General features: G+C 60.6%; 1 protein-coding gene across 1 annotated transcript in view; it reads right to left on the reverse strand.

The window, feature by feature from the left end:
* Positions 1 to 15,864, reverse strand: part of LRP5 (LDL receptor related protein 5) — a 72,214-nt gene extending 56,350 nt beyond the window's left edge. Inside the window, 4 exon segments of the mRNA XM_077766541.1 lie at positions 2,734 to 2,865; positions 3,987 to 4,183; positions 7,866 to 8,063; positions 15,462 to 15,864. Coding sequence (XP_077622667.1) covers positions 2,734 to 2,865; positions 3,987 to 4,183; positions 7,866 to 8,059 — 523 coding nt within the window. The 5' untranslated portion in view covers positions 8,060 to 8,063; positions 15,462 to 15,864.
* Between the last annotated feature and the right edge of the window lie 4,124 nt (positions 15,865 to 19,988).

The raw sequence follows: 19,988 nt of genomic DNA on the forward strand, positions 1-19,988 counted from the left end.
GGCTGCTCCTCCAGGTCCATCCCACACGAGTTCGTGTCAGCTCCCCACCAGAGCTTCCAGAACCCCACACCCTTGTGCAGCCTCCTCCAGGAAGCCCTCTCACCCCAGGGCACCTCCCATCCTCTGCCCTGTGCACCCCGCCTCCTGCAGATGTTTGCAGAAAGAACACAAAGGCCCTCCAAGGGCTTGGCTCCAGGCAGTGGTCCCCAGAGCTCAGCTACTGGAAGGCTGAGAACCAGAAAGTCCCTGTTCTCCCGCCTGGAAAAGAAACCAGCCCTTCCCTGGGGGTGGGAGGGCCCTTGGACGATGGAGGCAAACCGAGGCCTCCCCCCTGGCCCAGCATCACGAAGGACGTGGCTGCTTACAATGTAGCAGGTGCCCAGCACAGCACCTCTGATACCTATTAATACAACACTGTGTGCCTCCAGCTTCCCTGGCTAGGGGGTGGCGTGTGACCCCCCCCCCGCCCATCTCACAGATGAGGAAGACAGGCAGAGTGACAAGTCCCCAGACACCGTCCACCCCCGATGACCCAAAGCCATCTGTGCCCCAGCGTAGCCTCCAGGCTTCTCCAGCCGCGCACCTGCACCGGGCCAGGACTCTGGGATTCTGTGACCCCAGACTCCACTCCCGGAACTCTGATGCGTGGCTCTCCTGCCTCACGGGGCCCCTTAACGAAAGCAGCCCATATACACTCCCCACCTGGGTGTACACTATGGCGTGATGCGCCTTTTGGGGGGTTGGGTCCACCCCTGCTTCCCGGCTCCCCCGCAAATGTCCACACGCAAGCCGCTTCAGGCCGGCCAGAGATGTGGGCAGAACAGAGGTCACCTCCCCACCCAGTCCGGCGCTCAGGTGGGTGTCACCCATCAACGGCAGCAGCGTCAGATCCCCAGACCCCGGGGCCACGCCCCAGGCTGGCTCTCTCGTGGAAACAGCAAAAACGCAAAACGGAAACGCCCAACAGGGGAAGATGGCTCACTGGACAACTCACGCCTGAGAAGCACACACTCCTCCTGTGGTCGCCGATGCCGTGGTGCCACGGGTGAAATGCAGACACACACGGAAAAGTAGCAGAGAGAGACAGACACCAACATCCAAGGCTGTCCCCAGGTGCCCCTTCAGCTTCTTTACGCACGAAGCGGGACTGGCTACACGATGTGCAGGGCCGCTGCTAACCAAACACGGGGGCCCCTTGCCCCCCAATTATCAAGCATGTCACGTCGGCAACAATGGAGCATTAAACCAAGCACGGGGCTCTTTTGAACTCGGGGCCCCGGGCGACGGCAGAGATCAAACTCCTGCAGTCAGTCCCAACGCCACCTAGCTCCTGCCTCAGGACTGCCGCACATGCTGTTCCTTATCACTGTTCCGTGCCCCTCCTTCTTGTTCATCCTCAAGTCTCAGCCTGAAGGACCTTCTCCGACCTTCCATCTGGACCCCCGGCCCAGCCCCAGCCCCAGCCCTCAGTACGTCATTCTCTAGCTCAATCTTTCCTCGGTGTCCTGCATCACCCTGGTCCAAACCTGAACTAGCTTTCTTCAATCATGTGCCTCCTTGATCTCCGCCGACCCCACTGCTACCTACGGGGACACTCCCTCTAACACCAGGAGGCTGGGGGGTGGGGTCTCATTTACTGCTTTATTCTCTGCACCCAGCACACGGCAGGCGTGCAGTCATTCCTTGTGGATACATGGAACTTAGTACATTCCCCGTTTTTCAGATCTGCCAGGATGAACTGTTTTAAACCCGTGCCCAAGTCCTGGTAACACTCCCTCGGCTCCGGCCGCAGGTCCCTGGGGAAGCCCCCTGCCTCCCTTTCCTTCCCCCCAAGTGCGACTGGCCCCGGGGCTGGCCTGCTTCCTGACGTCTCTCGCCGGCCTCTCTCCGGCCACTCCGGTGCCACCCGGCTGCGCTGGGCCCTGGACGCCCAGGGACAGTCTGCATCCTGGACACACGTCATTCCCAGCACAGCACACTCTGAACCTGACGCCCAGAAATGAGGAGGCTCAGACGGCCCTCCAGAGGAAGGAGCGTGACACGATCACTGCGGGAGACCTTGAAGCAGCAAGTGCTGCAAATTAAGGGGGAGCAGCACCAATAAACACTTGTGGGGGGACGAAGGGAAGTCAACTGAACTTCGTGCACCCCCAAACTTTTTCTACCGCGCAAGTGTCTGCAACCTGAGTTTCCAGGGGGAGGGTGGTTATTAGGGCACGAAGACCCCATGGAAATGGGGTGTAAGGATAAAACGCATCAGAAATTCCCTACCAACGTGGAAAATGCTCGTGGGAAAGCGCAGAAAAGCAGGAGACGAAGCCAGTGGGGAGGCCAGCAGCCCCAGACGTGCAGCGCCCACCGGGAGGGCCGGGAAGGAGCCGTCGGGGGCGGGGCGCCTCCTGGTTCACAGCGTTCTCCCACACAACTGTCATTTCGACAGCACCCACAGTGTTTGCCTGGCAAGTTGCACAGCGAGCATCTTGGCTGCAATCACGGCTTGGTGGTGGCCCGCTGCCAGGGCGCCAGACAGATCGGACCCGAGCCCCGAGCCCCGCAAGGTGCCATCGGGCAGCAGAGCCCAGGTCTGACCGTCTGTCCCAGCTGCTGGGCCACCCGGGGGCCCCTGGATGTAGAGCCCAGAGCACGTGAAACCTTCGCGGCAGGAAGGGGCTGGTGCTGGTGGGGTGGCTGCCGCCCCCGCCCCCCCTGCCCCGCCAGCTCCCCCCGTCTCACCTGCCTTGCACGTTTTGCCGTTGTCCTGAAGCTGGACGCCTGTGGGGCAGGCGCACGTGTAGAAAGGCTCCCTCGGGGACAGCAGGCACAGGTGGGAGCAGCCACCATTGTCCTCCGCACACCGCGTGTGGACTGGGGAAGGCAGGGTGAGGTGAGGGAAGGTTCTGGAACAGAGCCCTCAACCCCACTCTCATCCACATGTGCCACTCCTCGGGGGCACCCCCCTGCTCTGCTCCTCTTCCCAACCTTCCGCAGTAAGAAACCCTCGTGTTCCTCGGGGCCCCTCGATGATGCCTCCTCTGGGAAGGCCACCCCCGGCCAGGATCTCGGGACCTGCCCACGCAGGATGGATCGGGGACCCCGGGGCAGAGGCCTGTTGCATCTCTGTGATGTGCTTGGCCCCCATGGGACCTGCACAAATGCTTGGTGGCCACGCCTGGGGCTGAGAACAGCCCTTCTCACGGTCCCAAGCCCATCCACGACCGAAATGCAGCTGAACAAATACTTCCAGCATTTTCCAGCATTTCGCTCTGCCCAGGGCAGGCTGGGGCGCAGTTCTGTGAAATGCGGAGTATTAACCGCGCCCCCCACCGCAGACAACTGGGGCAGACGTGGGGGGTGCCTCTCCTCCCTCTAGCGCTGCCTCATGCACAGGGGGCTGCCCCAAATGTGGATGCAGTAAGGACCCTGATGCTCTCACCAGAAGACAGCCCCGGAGAGCCCCACCTTCCCTCTGGTGCTGACACCTGCCACCCCTCGACCCCACGGTGAAGTTCAAAGCCGGAATCTTCTAGAGCACCCTGGTCCCCAAGGGAGGACGTGAGCCCAGGGCTGTCACCTTGCTAGCTGCCTGTCACAGGAGCCCTGAGCCCATGGGTTCCAAGCTTTCCGCCATCGAGGACCACTGCCACCACCCTACGGGGACCTCAGGCTGGGAGCCTCAACTCACAGCAGACTGATCGATAACTATGTAACTTCTGTCGGACCCTGAAAACGAAGCAACCCTGCTCGGGGGCCCTCTGCCACCTCCGAGAGGACGGGGGGCTGAGGGGGCCCCAACCTGAAGCAGCCCCCACACCCGCTCCGCAGGGGGCTCGCTTAGTTGTGCCCGGCCTGGTCCTGCACCCTGCACACACCTCCCTCCCCTCCACCAGCACCTCCCCTTCTCCTCCGCTGCTCTGAGGCAGGCGCCCCCAGCCTTCCTGCAGAGGGAAGATGCCGGCCACCCCTCCCACACCCGGCCCCCCACTCACAGTAAGGCTGCCGCTCTGGGCTGAGCACTTGAATATCCATGGGCGAGTAGAGAGCACTAAGGATCTCCTTCCTCTTCTCCCCCGTCTTCTTGTTACAGGCGTGGATGGAGCGCGTCTGCCAGTCCGTCCAGTACAGAGTGTCCCCGGAGAGCGTCAGGGCGAAGGGGTGCGTCAGGCTGCCCTCCACCACCTTCTGCCTGCAGGTGCAGGGGTGTGGGGGTACGGGCAGGGGCCGTGAGCAGACTCCCCGTGCTCATGCACACCCCACGGCCACCGTGGACCCAGTCACGTCACGCAGGACAACAGGGGGCAGGTGTCCCCAGGACCGTCCCGGCCTCCCGCCATCCCTGACAGTGACCTGCGCCCTCCCAACTGTTTCTAGAAAAGTGGCTGGTGGCAGTGGTCCGCAAGAAAAAACGAAGTGGCAAGGAGGAAGCCACAGCTGATGATGACGAGCTAGTGACAACAGGCCTGCCCTGCCCTGATGTTCAAACGGCTTAGTACGAACTGAAACAAATGTGCCTGTATTGCCAATGATTTATATTATCACAGTAATGAATTTGATATCAAAATGATGGGGCACCTGCGTGGCTCAGTCGGTTAAGCATTCAACTTTGGCTCAGGCCATGGTCCTGCAGTTCATGAGTTTGAGCCCCGTGTTGGGCTCGCTGCTGTCAACGCAGAGCCTGCTTTGGATCCTCTGTCTCCCTCGCTCTCTGACCCCCAAAATGACACAGTAAAAAAAGAAAAAAAGAAGCTCCTCTCTGCTATGTATTTATAAAGCCCAGCAATCGAGAACTTATTTTTAATGAGATCGTGGACACTGGCAGCAGATTTCTAACTTTACACCTGGCAGCGTGTATGATTATCTGGTTTATGACCTTCCCCCACGATAGGCTCCCTGGTGGCAGGGGCTGCAGGGGCTAGGTCACCACCACAACCCCAGCCCCTGGCACCACACCTCGGAGACAGAAACATTTACGAGGTTATACTGAGCAACTGAAAGCCACACGCCCATATTCTCCCCTAATCTGACCCAACGATGCCTCCTTTTTGTTTCTTGATGTCGCTACTTTAACGTCTATTAATTTTTGAGAGAGAGAGAGAGGGAGAGAGAGAGAGAGCGCGAGAGAGCGCGCGCACACGCGCAGGGGAGGGGCAGAGAGAGAGGGAGACAGAGAATCCCAAGCAGGCTCCGCGCTGTCAGCATAGACCCCGACGTGGGGCTTGAACTCACGAACCGCAAGATGATGACCTGAGCCGAAATCAAGAGACAGATGCTCAGGTGACTGAGCCACCCAGGCGCCCCCCTCCCCTCCGCCCATTGAGGTCAGTTTTTCAATTAACTTATTGAGGTGACATTCACATAACCGTTCTGTTAGGTGAACAGCTCAGGGCTACGCAGCCCACATGCACAAAGTTACGCAACCACGACCCCCATCTATGTCCCTAAACCCCACTCAGCTGCTCCTCCTCACACCCCCTCCACGGGGCCCCTGGCGGCCACCAGTCTGCTTTCTGTCTCCAGGGATCCGCGCAGTCTGGACATTTCGTATACGTGAAGTCATGGCTCGCGTATCGCCATGTTTCCTTTGGCGTTAGGTTTTCACGGTGGCCCCGTGTTGCACGCGTGCCAGCACATCAGCGCTTTTATGTCTAGACCACAGTCCGTGTGCGGATGGGTCACAGATCTATTCCCCTGCTGCTGGACACAGGGATGCCTCCACCCTGGGCTACGGTGGGCGCCGCCGCTGCGGACGTCCGTGGGCCGTGTTTATTCCCGTACCCGGTTCTCTTGGGCGGACGCCTAGGAGCGGAACTGCTGCGTCATCCACTCATTCAACCTTCACACTCTGAGGAACCACCAAGGAAGCGCGAGGAAGGGGGAGAGAGAGAGAGAATCCCAGGCAGGCTCCACGCGGAGGCCAACGCGGGCCTCGATCTCATCACCGTGAGATCATGACCTGAGCTCAAGTCAAGAGTCAGATGTGTAACCAACCGAGCCATCCAGGCGTCCCCCTGTCATTTTCTGATCAGAAAAGCCAGAGGCATCATCTCTCAGGCCATTCCTGTCCCCAAGCCCTGCCTCAGCTGAATCCCCAGCTCACCCACACACCCTCACCCCTCCTCTCAGGACGGCCCCCTCCGGGCACAGCTCTAGCCACGAGCACCGCACCTCCTACAGGATCCAGGAAGTGCCGGAGCACATGAGCCGTTATTGAGCGCTTACTGTGTCCAGGCGCCGAGCGATGAACTTGATGCGAGCTGCAGTATCGGACCCCATGGACACCTCCAGAAAGTACGGTTACTACCCCCAATTCACATGCGGGGCCCTGAGGCTCCGAGCAGTGGAATGACGCGGCCACAGTCACAGCTGCGAGGGGACCAGGCAGGTCCGTCTGCCTCCTGCACCTGCCTTCTAATGCATCAGCCCTCGACACGTTCAGAGAGCGTCAGCCACCCGCAGAGCCCGGGCGGCAAGGGAAGGGCCAAGTAAGCCCCACACTCATAGCGCCTCGCTCCTATTTTTTAAATTTTTTTAAACTTTTTTTTTTGAGAGAGAGAGAGAGCAAGCAAGCACGAGCAGAGGAGGGGCAGAGAGACATGGAAACACGGAATCCAAAGCAGGTTCTAGGCTCTGAGCCGTCAGCACAGCGGACATGACCTGAGTTGAAGTCAGCCTCTCAACTGACTGAGCCACCCAGGTACCCCAGTGCCCAGTTTCTCTGGACTCTGACTAGCTGTGTGGCCCTGGGTGAGTTCACAGGCCTCTCTGTGCAACTGCCAGCAAACACTTCATAGGGTTGGTGTGAGCATGAAATGAACTGATAAATATCTTGGTGAACAGCAGGTGCTGTGAAAGGGTTAGCCACCGTCACTACGTCACCCCGTCACCACCACCACCACCACCATCATGTCTTAAGTGCCTCCCCATCCACACTGTCTGCCGTCACAACCCCTCAGGCAGGCACCCCAGCCGGCCACCTTTCCAGCTCTAGTTCCCGCTTCACAGCGGCCAGCATCACTCAGCTCCGCAAGAACCACGGCTCCCCAGGATGCCACGCCTTCGAAGTCCCAAGCCAGGCCCCAGGCCAGTGTGTGTTGGCAGAAACAACGGGGTAGAGCGTTTCAAACCGGCTGGTCATGGTCAGTGGAAGAACGGAGGCCTCCCGTCGACAGCCAACAGAGTGAGCCTCTGGCCTCAGTCGAGCCTTCGGATGATCGTAGCCCCAGCCGGGAGGCTGACTATAACCTCAGGACACACGCTGAGCCAGAACCACCCAGCTAAGCCACTCCTAATTCCTGATGCCCCCCACCCCACCCCAAAAAAATCCTGTTTGCTGATTTAGGTGGCCCAGTTTGGGAGTGTTAGCCCATTTTACGGAGCAACGGCTATGCATAAAGCCCTCTGGGGGGACCAGCGAGCGCAGTGGACACAAGTCGGGGCGGGAAGGGGCACGGCCAAGCGCTCACCACCCTGTCGGACCCCGAGGCGTGAGGTCCATGCTCCCTTCGCCACAGTCCTGAAATGCAAACAAACCCTGACAACCGCAGGAAGGTTACTACTCGATCTGTGGCAAAGCCTGTGTGTGGACGTGGGCGGAGTCACAGCCTCTCGACCCCACCCAGAAGCAACGTTCTGTGTCGTGTCGTGAACACATTCATATGGTAGACGGTAGGGGCCGCCCAGACCCTGCACGGGAGTGGTGGGCGCTCCATTACCGCGTGAGGTTCTGGAAAGTTCTGAACTCCTCGGGCCCCGGAGTTTCAGCTATGAGACCACAGGTCTGAGGTAAGAAGGGTCCAGTGGGCAGCGGCTGGCCCGGACTGGCCCGGGAGCAGAGGGGAGGCGGGGGCTCCCCGCGGGCGGGCACTCACCGGAAGGAGCCGTCCAGGTTGGCGCGGTGGATGAAACTGAGCTTGGCGTCGGCCCAGTACAGCTTCTGCTCCTCCAGGTCGATGGTGAGCCCGTTGGGCCAGTAAATGTCCGAGTCCACAATGACCTTCCGCGTGCTGCCGTCCATCCCCGCCCGCTCGATTCGCGGGGTCTCTCCCCAGTCTGTCCAGTACATGTACCTACGGAAGAGTCGGGCACGAGCAGAGGCGGCTACAACAGACCTGCTTTTTTGTCTGTTTCCTGCCGATGCGCCCGCCAACGTGTAACACAGGCCAAATCTGTCCTCAAATCGCACCTGTTACAGATAACCAGTGCTTAAGGCCTGGGATATTATGGCTTCCAACTTGTTTTCTTTCCTTCTTTTTTAACGTTTATTTTTGAGACAGAGAGAGAGAAAGAGAGACAGAGGAAGGGGCTGAGAGAGGGAGGCACAGAATCTGAAGCAGCTCCAGGCTCTGAGCTGTCAGCACACAGCCCGATGCGGGGCTCAAACCCACAAATTGTGAGATCATGACCTGAGCCGAAGTCAGATACTTAATCGACTGAGCGACCCAGGCGCCCCTTCCAACTTGTTTTCTAAAAAGTTAGTAATACGTTAATTTTTAAACCAAGTCAGGTAATCAAAATATACTGTGTTCCCAACTCATTCTCAGGCAGCAATATATTCTGGGTACCCTCTCCTTTAACAGAATTCCTCCTTTTTCTCTTTTTTTTAATTCTGAGCGAGACAGACAGAGCATGACCAGAGGAGGGACAGAGAGAGAGGGAGACACAGAATCTGAAGCAGGCCCCAGGCTCTGAGCTGTCAGCACAGAGCCCGATGCGGGGCTCAAACTGACAACCATGAGGTCATGACCTGAGCTGAAGCTGGACGCTTAACAGACTGAGCCACCCAGGCGCCCCTGGCCCCACCTCATTCTGGTGATGACAGAGTACTGTAAATTATTTACAGGACTCCACAGCAGATGTTTGAGTTGCTTCTGATTTTTTGCCACTACAAAAATGCTGTAAATGAACTTTTTTTTTTAACGTTTTATTTATTTTTGAGAAAGCACAGGCGGGGGAGGGGCCGAGAGAGAAGGGGACGGAGGATCCAAAGCCAGCTCTGCACCAACAGCAGGGAGCCGGATGCTGGGCTTGAACCCACAAACCGCAAGATCATGACCTGAACTGAAATCGGACACCCAACCAACTGAGCCACCCAGGGGCACCTGTAAATGAGCTTCTTAAGCCAATTAAAACATGTAAGATAGACTATTATTTAACAGTTTTAAAAAATTACCTGTGAAGCCATAAAAAGTCATGGAGGGAACGAAAATGCGCACTAGTAAGTGAAAGCCGCCAACCTGAAGAGCCTACACGGTGGGGCTCCAACCATCTGGAAAAGGCAAGAAACTCAGGGGCCTCCAGACGGAGGATTTGTGGGACAGTGAAACTATTCCTAGGGACACTATGCTGGTGGAAGCATGGCATCAAATCTTTGTCAAAACCCAGGGCGCCCAGGTGGCTCAGTCGGTTAAGCGTCGACTTCGGCTCAGGTCATGATCTCATAGTTCCTGGGTTTGAGTCCCACGTCGGGCTCTGTGCTGACAGCTGGGAGCCTGGAGCTGCTTCTGATTCTGTGTCTCCCTCTCTGACCCTCCCCTGCTCGCTCGCGCTCTCTCTCTCTCTCTCTCTCCCTCTCTCAAAAATAAACATTAAAAAAATTTGTTTTAAATCTTTGTCAAAACCACAGACTATACATGAGCACGTAGGCAATCTCTACACCTTCCCCTCAATTTTGCTGTGAACCTAAAATTGCTTAAAAAATATAAAGTCTATAAAAACAACCCACATGGGGGTGTGCATGGAAACTCCAACAGCGGTCTTTCCCGGGGTGGGCGGTACCCTGGGCCGCTTCGCCACGTCCCCTGGTTTGCAGTGAGCGGCAGGCACCTCACATCCGCGAGAGACCACCCCCGTTAAAGACTCCTCATGCAGTGACACCAGGCGTCTGGGGCGACAGGTTCAACACCCCCCAGGACCCAGAGAATGTGCCCAGGTCTGCGGGTAGGGTGACCACCCCGCGTGCATGGCTCATAGCGACAGTGGACAGGAACCACACCAGCCTGGAGGACGTGTGACCCCCACGTTCCGGTCAGATGTGGATGAGCCACGGGACGCAAGGGTGGCAGGTCCACTTTCACTTTGAGAAGCCGCGCTCCCTCCCGGAGGCCTGCGAGGCTCTCCGGGTGGTGGGGTGTCCCTGCTGCCCTACGGGGGCAGGTGCGTCCCGGCCAATCAGCAAATCCCAAGCCCTCGGTCTCAGCGACTGCTTTAAACACCAGCAGCCCGTCCGCCGGGTGGGCCGAGCGGGGGGAGGCAGGGAGCTCCTGGGTGCCCCCGCCTGGTGCCATCTGTGAGAGGGCCTGGGGGGAGCGCAGACCCAGACGGGGGAGAGGTCGCGCCCCGTCCCAGGCCCACAGACCCTTCCCTTCCGGCTGCTTCTCCTTAACCAGGCGAGTCCCCCGCTGCCCTTGGCTCCGCTCCCGCACCGGCTGGATCCCGTCCACTTCCAGCGCCCCCCGAGCCGCCGCCGTGAGCCAGGGGCAGCTCTGTGGCCACAGGAGGTGTGGGTGCCTGGGGGGCCCCCGATCTGTGAGGCGAGCGGTCTTCCCAGAGGGCTGTTATGTCTGAGCCGGTGCCACTGGCGTCTGCTGGAGGAGTTGGGCCGGGGTCACCGACAATGAGCTCACAGGGGCCACCACACATGCTGTTGTCACCAAGCACCGCTGCCCTCCAGCCCCGGTGGGGACAGAGGAGAACGGAGCACCCTGCACCCAGAACACCTCTCCCTAAAGCCCCTCCTGCACTCTCTCCTCTGCAGCTGGAGACTCAGCTGACGCAGGGTGAGCAGGAACTACTACTCCCACTGGGCAGATGGCAAAACCGAGGCTCCAAAAGGCCTGCCCGCCCCACGTCACACGCCAGTGGCCTGGGAGCGCCGCACAGCGACCCGCGAGGCCAGGGCCCAGCCGTCACGTGACTCTCCCCTGTGCCAGCAGGCCCGGGACGGTGGTGAGCTTTTCCCGGCAGCCCAAGGCCTGCAGGTGCCGTCGGCCAGCTCGGCAAAGCCTCCCNCCCGTGCTCTTCCCCCCCCCAGCAGCCCGGAGGGGGCCCGGCCTTCCCGCCACCCGCCGAGAAGACATCGGGAGAGTGCGAGCAATGCACTCATGCCCTTCCTGAACGCCCCACTGCGGCCGACGAGAAAGGCCGGAAAATGTGAAGACTCAGGGCCTCCTGGAGGAGCATAATTCACATTCCTTCCCCCGGGTTTCCTCACAGAGGCCCTGCTGGTTTCCTTAAATGGGGAATCTGCGAGCCCCTCTGTTAGCAGAGAGCAGCCGGCGTGGATGTGCTTTTGCAAAATCCTTGAACGCTGCCACGGCCAAATTCCACGGCGGTGGGGGAGGGGGGGGAGAGGACAGGCAATGAACTTCGAAGGAGAGCACGGCCGCCCCGTCTCTGCGCAGACGCTGGCTGCGGCCGTGGGTCGTGGCTGCGTGTTATTATAGGGAAGGACCATTTTGCACGTTAAAGAAGGGGCTGGGTTTCAGCCTGGCTTTCAGTCGAGACTCAGGAGCCACTGCAGCCCCGTGGGCCGAGCAGGCCTGGGCTGGTGCAGCCCCCGCTCCAGGGGCTCAGAGCCGGAGGGTCCTCCCCGGGGCCTGCTCTGCCGCAACCGTGGGCACCTGGCCCCGGGGACGCCGGGGTCGGCCCCCTGCCCTGCCTGGAGGCCCGCACTCTGCCACCTGCGCTGCTGAAACCGTGCGAGCCCAGCGTCAGAGCCACGTGCACGCCGAGCCGGACTGAGAACCTCCTTCCTGGTGAGGAGGTCCGGGTGGGGAAGCCCTGGTCTGAGGAAGAACCCCGTCACAGGAGGGCACGAGGAAACGGCAGAGGCTCCGACGGGCAGGGGAGGGGAAAGCGGCTCGTGCTTGTGGCCAGGACAGGGCACGAGACCCGTCGTCCCCGCTCGGTCCCCAGGGCTCAGCCCCACCGTGTCTTCACTGTGGGCATCGAGCTGCCGGCCCGGATCCTCCCGTCCTGCGCGGCACGGCGCCCAAGGGGACAGAACGGGCATCTCAAACCGTAGCCGCAGGGGAAAGTGTGGGGGAGAAGGCCGGGCCCCAGAAGTCCTTCCCAGGGCGTCAACCCCAAGGTCAACTTCACCCCAGGGCCGGGGGCGGGGGCGAATTCAGAGGCAACATCGGAAAGGACTTCCATCGTTTCACAGGAAAAGCCCGAGCCAGACACTGACTGGCTCCCAGAGATGCTACAGGCAAGGCCAGCCCGATGTCAACATGAGAAGACTGCTCCCCACCGAGCGCCAAGCACCTCCCAACAGGCACCAAGCACCTCCCAACCGAGCACCTTTCCACCAAGCGCCAAGCACCTCCCAAACAGGCACCTTTCCACCAAGCGCCGAGCACCTCCCAACCAAGCACCTTTCCACCAAGCACCAAGCACCTCCCAACTGAGTACCTCTCCACCAAGTGCCGAGCATCTCCCAACCAGGCACCAAGCACCTCATAACTGAGCACCTTTCCACCAAGTGCCAAGCACCTCCCAACCAGACACCAAGCACCTCCAACTGACCACCTTTCCACCAAGCACCTCCCAACTGAGCACCTCCCCACCAAGCATAAGAGCCTCCTCACCAGGCACCAAGCACCTCCCAACTGAGCACCTCCCCACCGAGCATCCAGCACTTCTCAAACAGCTCCCAACAAGGTACCAAGCACCTCCCAACCAAACACCTCCCCACCAAGCACCCAGCACCTCCCAATCAAGTACCTCCCAACCAAGCACCTTTCTACCAAGTGCCAAGTACCTCCCAACCAGGCACCAAGCACCTCCCAACCGAGCACCTTTCCACCAAGCGCCGAGCACCTCCCAACCAAGCACCTTTCCACCAAGCACCTCCCAACTGAGTACCTTTCCACCAAGTGCTGAGCATCTCCCAACCAGGCACCAAGCACCTCATAACTGAGCACCTTTCCACCAAGTGCCGAGCACCTCCCAACCAGACACCAAGCACCTCCAACTGACCACCTTTCCACTAAGCACCTCCCAACCGAGCAACTCCCCACCAAGCATAAGAGCCTCCTCACCAGGCACCAAGCACCTCCCAACTGAGCACCTCCCTACCGAGCATCCAGCACTTCTCAAACAGCTCCCAACAAGGTACCAAGCACCTCCCCACCCAAGCACCCAGCACCTCCCAATCAAGTACCTCCCAACGGAGCACCTTTCTACCAAGTGCCAAGTACCTCCCAACCAGGCACTAAGCATCTCCCAACTTGGTACCAAGCACCTCCTAACTGACCACAAGCACCTCCCAACAGAGCACCTCCGCACCAAGCACCCCCCAGCCAGGCACCTCCTAAATGAGCCACAAGTACCTCCCCACCAAGATGGTGAAAGGTCATGAGGAGGCACCGACACGGAGACCGTATTTGGGGTGGGGGGAGGGGCATCCTCAGCACAACAACAACATGTATTGAAGCCACTAACTGCATAACACTAACAGGTCACAACCCTGCACAGATGGGGACACGGAGGCACAGGGCAGCACACCACCCTTGCCCCTTGTCTTCCTCTCTAACCTACATGCAAAGTCCCAGCAAACCCCGCATGGTCTGCCTTCCAAACAGATCCCAGATCTGGCCCCTGCTCACCCACAGCCCAGCTTCCTGATCAAGCCTCCACCCTCTACCTCCAGATCACAATGATGGGTGCTAATGAGCCCCCTGCCCCCACCCCGAAGTCCACCCTCGCTCCAACAGCCAAAGAGACCCCTTTACACGGGAGTCAGTCCCAGCGACTCCTCCACTCTAAATAGGGCCTGTCCCTTACCCTCTCCATGTCCTCCCCTCTCCCCCTCACTCCACTGTATCCCCTCAAACAGGCCAGGCCTCCTGCTACCTCAGGGCCTTTGCACTGGCGGCTCTCGCTACCTGCAATATTCGTGCCCTGGATGGCCACACGGCTCTCTCTCTCTCTCTCTCTCATCTGCTTCAGGCCTCTGCTCAACAGACATTCCCAGGCCCCTGACATACAAAAAGCCACTCGCCTCACTCTCTTTGTCCTTGGGCCCTGCATTATTCTCTTCTGTGGCACACATTCCCCCGGACATATGATCTACTTATGGTCTTCTCCCCCCAGTGCATGAGGGCCTCAAGGCGGCACCCCTCAGCCTCTCCCATCACTGACAAAGTCCCCTCTCAGCCAGGGAGACTCGGCCATGCCAGCTGTCACCTCCTCAAAGGCGGTGTCCTGGAGCCACACCACAGTATGGAAGAGGTCTGAAACAGGGAACGTCCTGGAAGGTCAGCCTGGCCCCGGGCAGCTCGGCCTGCTTGCAGAGGGGGTGGGGAGGGGCAGAGGGGCCTAAGGGAAGCCACTGTCAGGCTGGGCCCCCCAGGACGCTGGGACTGGGGCACTCCTCGGGGGAAGAGGGGAGGCTCCAGGCCTGTCTGACCTGACCCCAGCGAGTCAGACATTGGGGCCGTGAGCCCCAGCCCATCCCGCGCCAGTGCGCGCGTGCGGCTGACCCGGGAGCCAGTGTGGGGAGTCTCCCAAGTCAACACACCGAGCACCCGGCTGTGAGGAGGTTCGCGCAGCCACCGCAGCACCCCTTCACCCAGCCTGCCCCCCGAGCTACCCCGACGGCAGCCACAGTGCAGCCAGCGTCACCCTCAGGGCAGAGAGGGCACGGCAGGGACCAGAACAAGTCGGTGGCTTTGGGACCAGAACCTACTGTCTTTCTGTTCAAGGTGTCGGGGAGCCACCCGTACGACAACGAACCGACAGAGAACTGGACGCACACGGCGGTAGGTCGGCCACTGGGACAGACAGGCACCTGCCGCCCAGGTGAGGGCGCGTGCGAGGCGGGGACTCAGGGTGGAGGGGTGACGGAGCACACACCTCCCGCTTGGAAAAGTCTAGAACGAGCCTGGCCGGGCCGGCCAGCGACACTCAGCCACCTCCCCACTCTCTCCAGCACAGCCTCCAAATCCAGGCATGTTCCGAGCTTCACCCCCAGTCACACAAGCCCACCCAGAACTCCCAGCCCTGAGGCTTCTCAGGGCCCGGTGGGCCCAGCCGGCCCAGGAAGCAGAGGAGAGCAGGCGGCTTCCAGAAGAGGCCGGAGAAACAAAGCCCTGGCAAGCTCCCTTTCCAGACAAGGACCTTCACCTTCTACACCACCTCCAGCCGATGCTGCTGGAAAGGTGTCAACGGTACAGATTGTACCTGCTGGGTTGCCTACGTCTTCTCGGATGCCGTTACACACACGACACAGACACCTAGTGACACGAATCCACGGCCGAGCGCTTCCAGAGCCTCAGACGTGGCGGGTTTAGGACGGAAACCGAACTATGGAATACGAAGGGGAAATACTTCTCGACGAGCTCTGAGAGGCGAACTCAGGAGGGTCAGGTTTCCTCCGGAGAAGGTGGCCGGGGCTCAAGGAAATTCAAGAGGGAAACCAGGACCCCCGGAGCCCCGCCAGGGAGGAAGGCAGCTGGGTTTACCCGTGAGCGGGGTCCAAGGCGATGGCCCGCGGCTGGTCGAGGTCCTGCCAGAAGAGGACCTTCCGGGACGTCCCGTTGAGGTTGGCCACCTCGATGCGATTGGTCTCCGAGTCCGTCCAGTACAGCTTCTTGCCGACCCAGTCGCAGGCCAGGCCGTCGGGGGACACCAGGCCAGAAATGACCACGTTCTGCACGGCGGCCCCCGTCTGGTTCAGGTAGATCTGCTTGATGGCCTCCTCGCTCACGTCCGTCCAGTACACGGCTCCCTTGGAGAACTGGAAATCCACGGCGGCCGCGTCCTCCAGGCCGCTGACCACGACGGTGGACTCCAGCTTGACTCCGCCGGCATCCACCAGCCGCACGTCCCGGCGGTTGGCAAACAGCAGGAGCGGCGAGGCTGCAGGGGTGGGGGGTGGGGGAAGCAAACCGTCAGGACCGCTGACCAAGCCAGGAGCCATGCAGCCCGGGGCGGGGGGGGGCTGTGGACCCTGACCACACGCCCGGCCGCGCCCCAGAGCCCCGCTCCTTCCCTCCGCGCCCCCAAGGCACCGCAGGAAGGCGCCTGGGCAGGCCGGGGCCATCGCAAAGCTTCTCCAGGAACTGTGCTGCTGTGGCTGAAATCACGGAGGCCGGCCGGCACCCCCGGGCCACGGCGACTCTTCCTGCCACGCCCTCACCTCGCACGAGGAGGCCACGGCCACGCTGCACCGGGCCTCTAGAGGCTGCAGAGAAGTCACGTCAGCCTGACGCGAGGGGAGGGGACGTGAGGGCACAGTCCCAGCCGGCAGAGCCTGAGGACGCCCGCACAGCTCCTGGACCCGCCGTCCATGCTCGGGCCCCTCGTGGACTGTGGCCTCGGGGTCCCATTCTGGAATGCCACCCCCTCAGCTCAAACCCCTTCACCGACTCCCTGTGCTGCTGGGACTGAGGCCAGGCTGCCAAAGTGAGGGCCACACTCAAGCCCAGGCCACGCCTCCGCAGGCCACGCAGGGACGCAGGAGGGCTCAAGGTGAGGACCCCTCACGGGGCTCCGCCACGGGCAGCGCGCCGTCAGTCTACGGCTCTGAGGCAGGAAGGAAAGTTATAAAGATCAAACGGGGTGGGGGGTGATGCACTACATCCTGGCCTCTCGCAAGGAGGAGATGGCCACAAAGGACAGCTGTCGCCAAATCTCACCCCTCTCTGCCCCAGGCAGGTGCAAACAGATAGTGCAGCACATCCGTCATTGCGGGCTGATGGCCCTTTGCAGGCTCCCCAGGAAGCCGCCTGGGGACCCTGTGCATGGCCTGGACTGGGGATGACATCGCACCCATTTTATGGAAGAAGAGAAGACTTCGAGAAGTGCCCATGCAGCCAAGTTCAGCAGCCCCTGCGCTTTGGAACACTAATCACGTGTATTCGGTTTGTAAAAACTATTATTTTTCTGTGTATGGTTCCTTCAACAGGAAGTTTTTAATAATTGAAAAATGGAAGCTTTCCTGTTTTCCCAGCTTCTTACAGGACACGTTCCCCACGGGCTGAGGGTCCCCGCGAACCCTGCACTCCAGGGGGGCCCACCTGCCTGGCAGCCCCCAGCAGCTGCTGTATAAAAGCATTTCACGTGCCCCACAGCTCCCCAACCTCGAGAGGCTGAGTTACCTCTGCCCCGTGAGGGGGGGGAGGAAGAGGGGCGCTGTCCAGAAGGGTGTAGGGCACCCCCCAGCTAGAGGCTCTGGAGAGTGGAAGAGGGATGCCCCCCCGCCACAGGCCTGGCCACCAGCTGGGTGCCACGCGAGGGGCCGGGGCTGGCCAGCCGCGTAGCGCAGTGGGAGAAGGGGGAGGGTCCATTGCCTCTAGAGGAGGGAGAATCCGTCAAGACGAGAGGCCCGGGGGCGGGCAGGGGGGTGGCCTCCCTGGGAACAGGGCCACATGTGGGATCTGGAGGACGGGGGCGGCAGCGGGCAAAGCCACCCCACGGCACACCCGGGGTGACAGGGAGCGCCTGGAGCACTCACCGCCATCGCGACGTTCCCGGCCACCCAGAGCAAGGATCACCAGCAATCCCGTCCCGCCCGCGAGGCTCAGGGTGCCCAGGCGCCTGAAGTCCCTGCGGCAAGGTCCCCAGGCTCGTCCCCACTCATCCTGCAAAGGCGTGACCTGCCCGAGCACGTGGAGTCGAAATTCCACACGGCGGTTCTTAACCTTCTGAGGGCGACGACGCTCCCTGATAAGCAGACCTTCTCCCGACAGACACACAGCGGCACCCGCGCATGGTGCCGACACCAAGCCCCATGACGTCCCCCGACCAGGGAGGACCGGGCTCCAGCACCATCAGCCCCTGCTGAAGCACGCGGGGAGAAGCCGCTGACTTCCCTTGCTATAAATCAGACTCCGCCTCGGGAGGGAGCAAGCTCCCCGTTGCCACAGGTATTCAAGGGGCAGTGGGTGAGGCTCACCAGGTGGGGAGCATATCGGGGGAGGGCCCCACGGACCAACTGTCTCCTGCTCCCCAGCCAGGGCGGAAGGCGCCCTGAGGAGGTGCCGACGTGGGGGGCACTTTCTCAGGGGGGTCGCTTGCCCAAGTGTTAGCCAGGCACCCAGAACACCCCCCAGCAGAGATCTCCCAGCGGGGGAGGGTGGGCACTGGGCCCAGAGGGGAGGGAGCTCCTGCAAGCTGCCCCAGGCACAGAAAATCCTAGCTGTCTGTTCTTTCTCCCCAAACTGGAAAGACCACATTTTCAGCACGGTTTACACTCTGGGCAGTTCAGGTGTATCCTTCAAAGGCCACAGACGGGGGCGGGGAGGTTCAATTTTTTGTGCTTTTCCTGAAGTGAGACTCTCGGGGAGAGGAGCCTCCCTGGGAAGCCAGGGGTAGGTGGGCGGCAGGCAAGCATGGGTGCAGCCCGGGCGGGCACAGCCCCAGGGGGCAGGCCCTTTCCAGGAGGAGCCGCTCCTGCTTCTAGAACGTTTAGAAAGCATGGCACACTCAGACCAAGTCCCCAGAGGCACCCGCCTCACTCTCCATCACCTGGGAACCCGCAGCGCGGGGGGACTTCTGCAGCTGAGAGCAGGCAGCATCGCTCTCCCGGTGGCCTGCTCGGGGCCTGGGGGACCCCGGGCCACGTGGCCCCCCCCACCAGGAGACAGGTGGCAAGGACACACAGCAGCCAGGGGCGGGGCCAGGTGGAGCGGAAGAGTGGGGAAGGGGCCCAGGACTACGGCGAAGAGGGGACAGTGAGCTGGCCCAGAGAGCAGAGGCAGGGCGCCATGTGGCGCCCTCTGGGACACGCAGAACCCACCCTCGTGTCCTACGTCACAGCGGGGAAACAGACAATAAGCACTCGATACACCAGCAGGGTTACTACCTTAAAACACCCGTGCTATGGTTGGGGAAAAACAGAGCAGGGTAAAGGGTTTGGGAGGGGAGCTGTCATTTCATGTAAGATGGTCAAGGCAGTCCCCTGAGAAAGTAACAAGTGAACAAAGACATGAAGGGGGTGAGGGAGGGCCGGAGGGAAGGCATCACCGCAGAGGGAGTAGCCAGTGCAAAGGCCCTGGGGTGAAGCATGTGTGAGGAGCAGATGCTGCTCCTATGTGCTCCTTCCCGCAGGGCAGCATGCCTATGTGTCGAAGACCCTCTGATCCCACAGCCCCCCTGGGGGTCAGGGGTCTTAGCTGCCTATCCCTCCCGGTAAGATGACTGTAGCTCTGGGAAGGACACTTGACCTGCCCCAGGTCACTCAGTTCAGGGACGATCTGCTGAGCTTGTGGCCTGAGCTTCTGGGCAGTGAGAAGAAGGAATCACAGGAAGAAAGTGCAACGTAAGAGGGAAGAGGAGGGGAGGGAAGACAGGCTGAGGGCAGGGGCCGGTGCTCCAGAAGCCGCCAGCATCGCCGTGAAAACCAGGCTGTCACCCCGTGGCCACAGCCACCCGGGCCAACCCTTCCAGAAAACACCGTGACAAGTGGGATTGAGGACCATAAAACCACCTAAGCCCTCTCCCCGGGGATCAGCCGGTCAGGGAGTCATCCCGAGGAGCACCCAGAGGAAGGACAAAGGTCACGGTCGCAGTATTCGCTTTGTAGCAGCTTTATGTGCAATAAAAAATGAACAGACTACCTGCGACATCAGCGGCGGCCAGACTGTCCCGTCGGCGCAAAGTCACAGCCACAAATGTAACAGGAAAATGGATGCGGTAACATCAGAGAATGTGTATGATACCACGTTGAGTGAAAACACACACACACCACCTCACTGAAGCCCTGATTCGTGCAAGATCCGCAGACGTGGGAAGGCGCGGGGCGGGAACGGGGACTCAACGGGACGGCGGACCAGGGAAGCGGACCTTGCTGCGGCTCTGGGTAAATACCCTTTGCACGTTTTCACCCTAAGTTTCGCCTCCGTTGCTACAAAGCGATCTGTGCAAATGTGTTTTTCGGAAGGGCCACAGACTGGTCGGCCGTCCCACGGCTCAGACCTGACCCTCTCAGCCTGCAGCGTCTGGTCTGGAATGGGGGCGAGCAGTGAACCTCCACTTTGGAGGCCGGA

This window comes from Crocuta crocuta, unplaced genomic scaffold (assembly GCF_008692635.1).
Source record: "Crocuta crocuta isolate KB4526 unplaced genomic scaffold, BGI_CrCroc_1.0 scaffold636, whole genome shotgun sequence".
Lineage (NCBI taxonomy): Eukaryota > Metazoa > Chordata > Mammalia > Carnivora > Hyaenidae > Crocuta > Crocuta crocuta.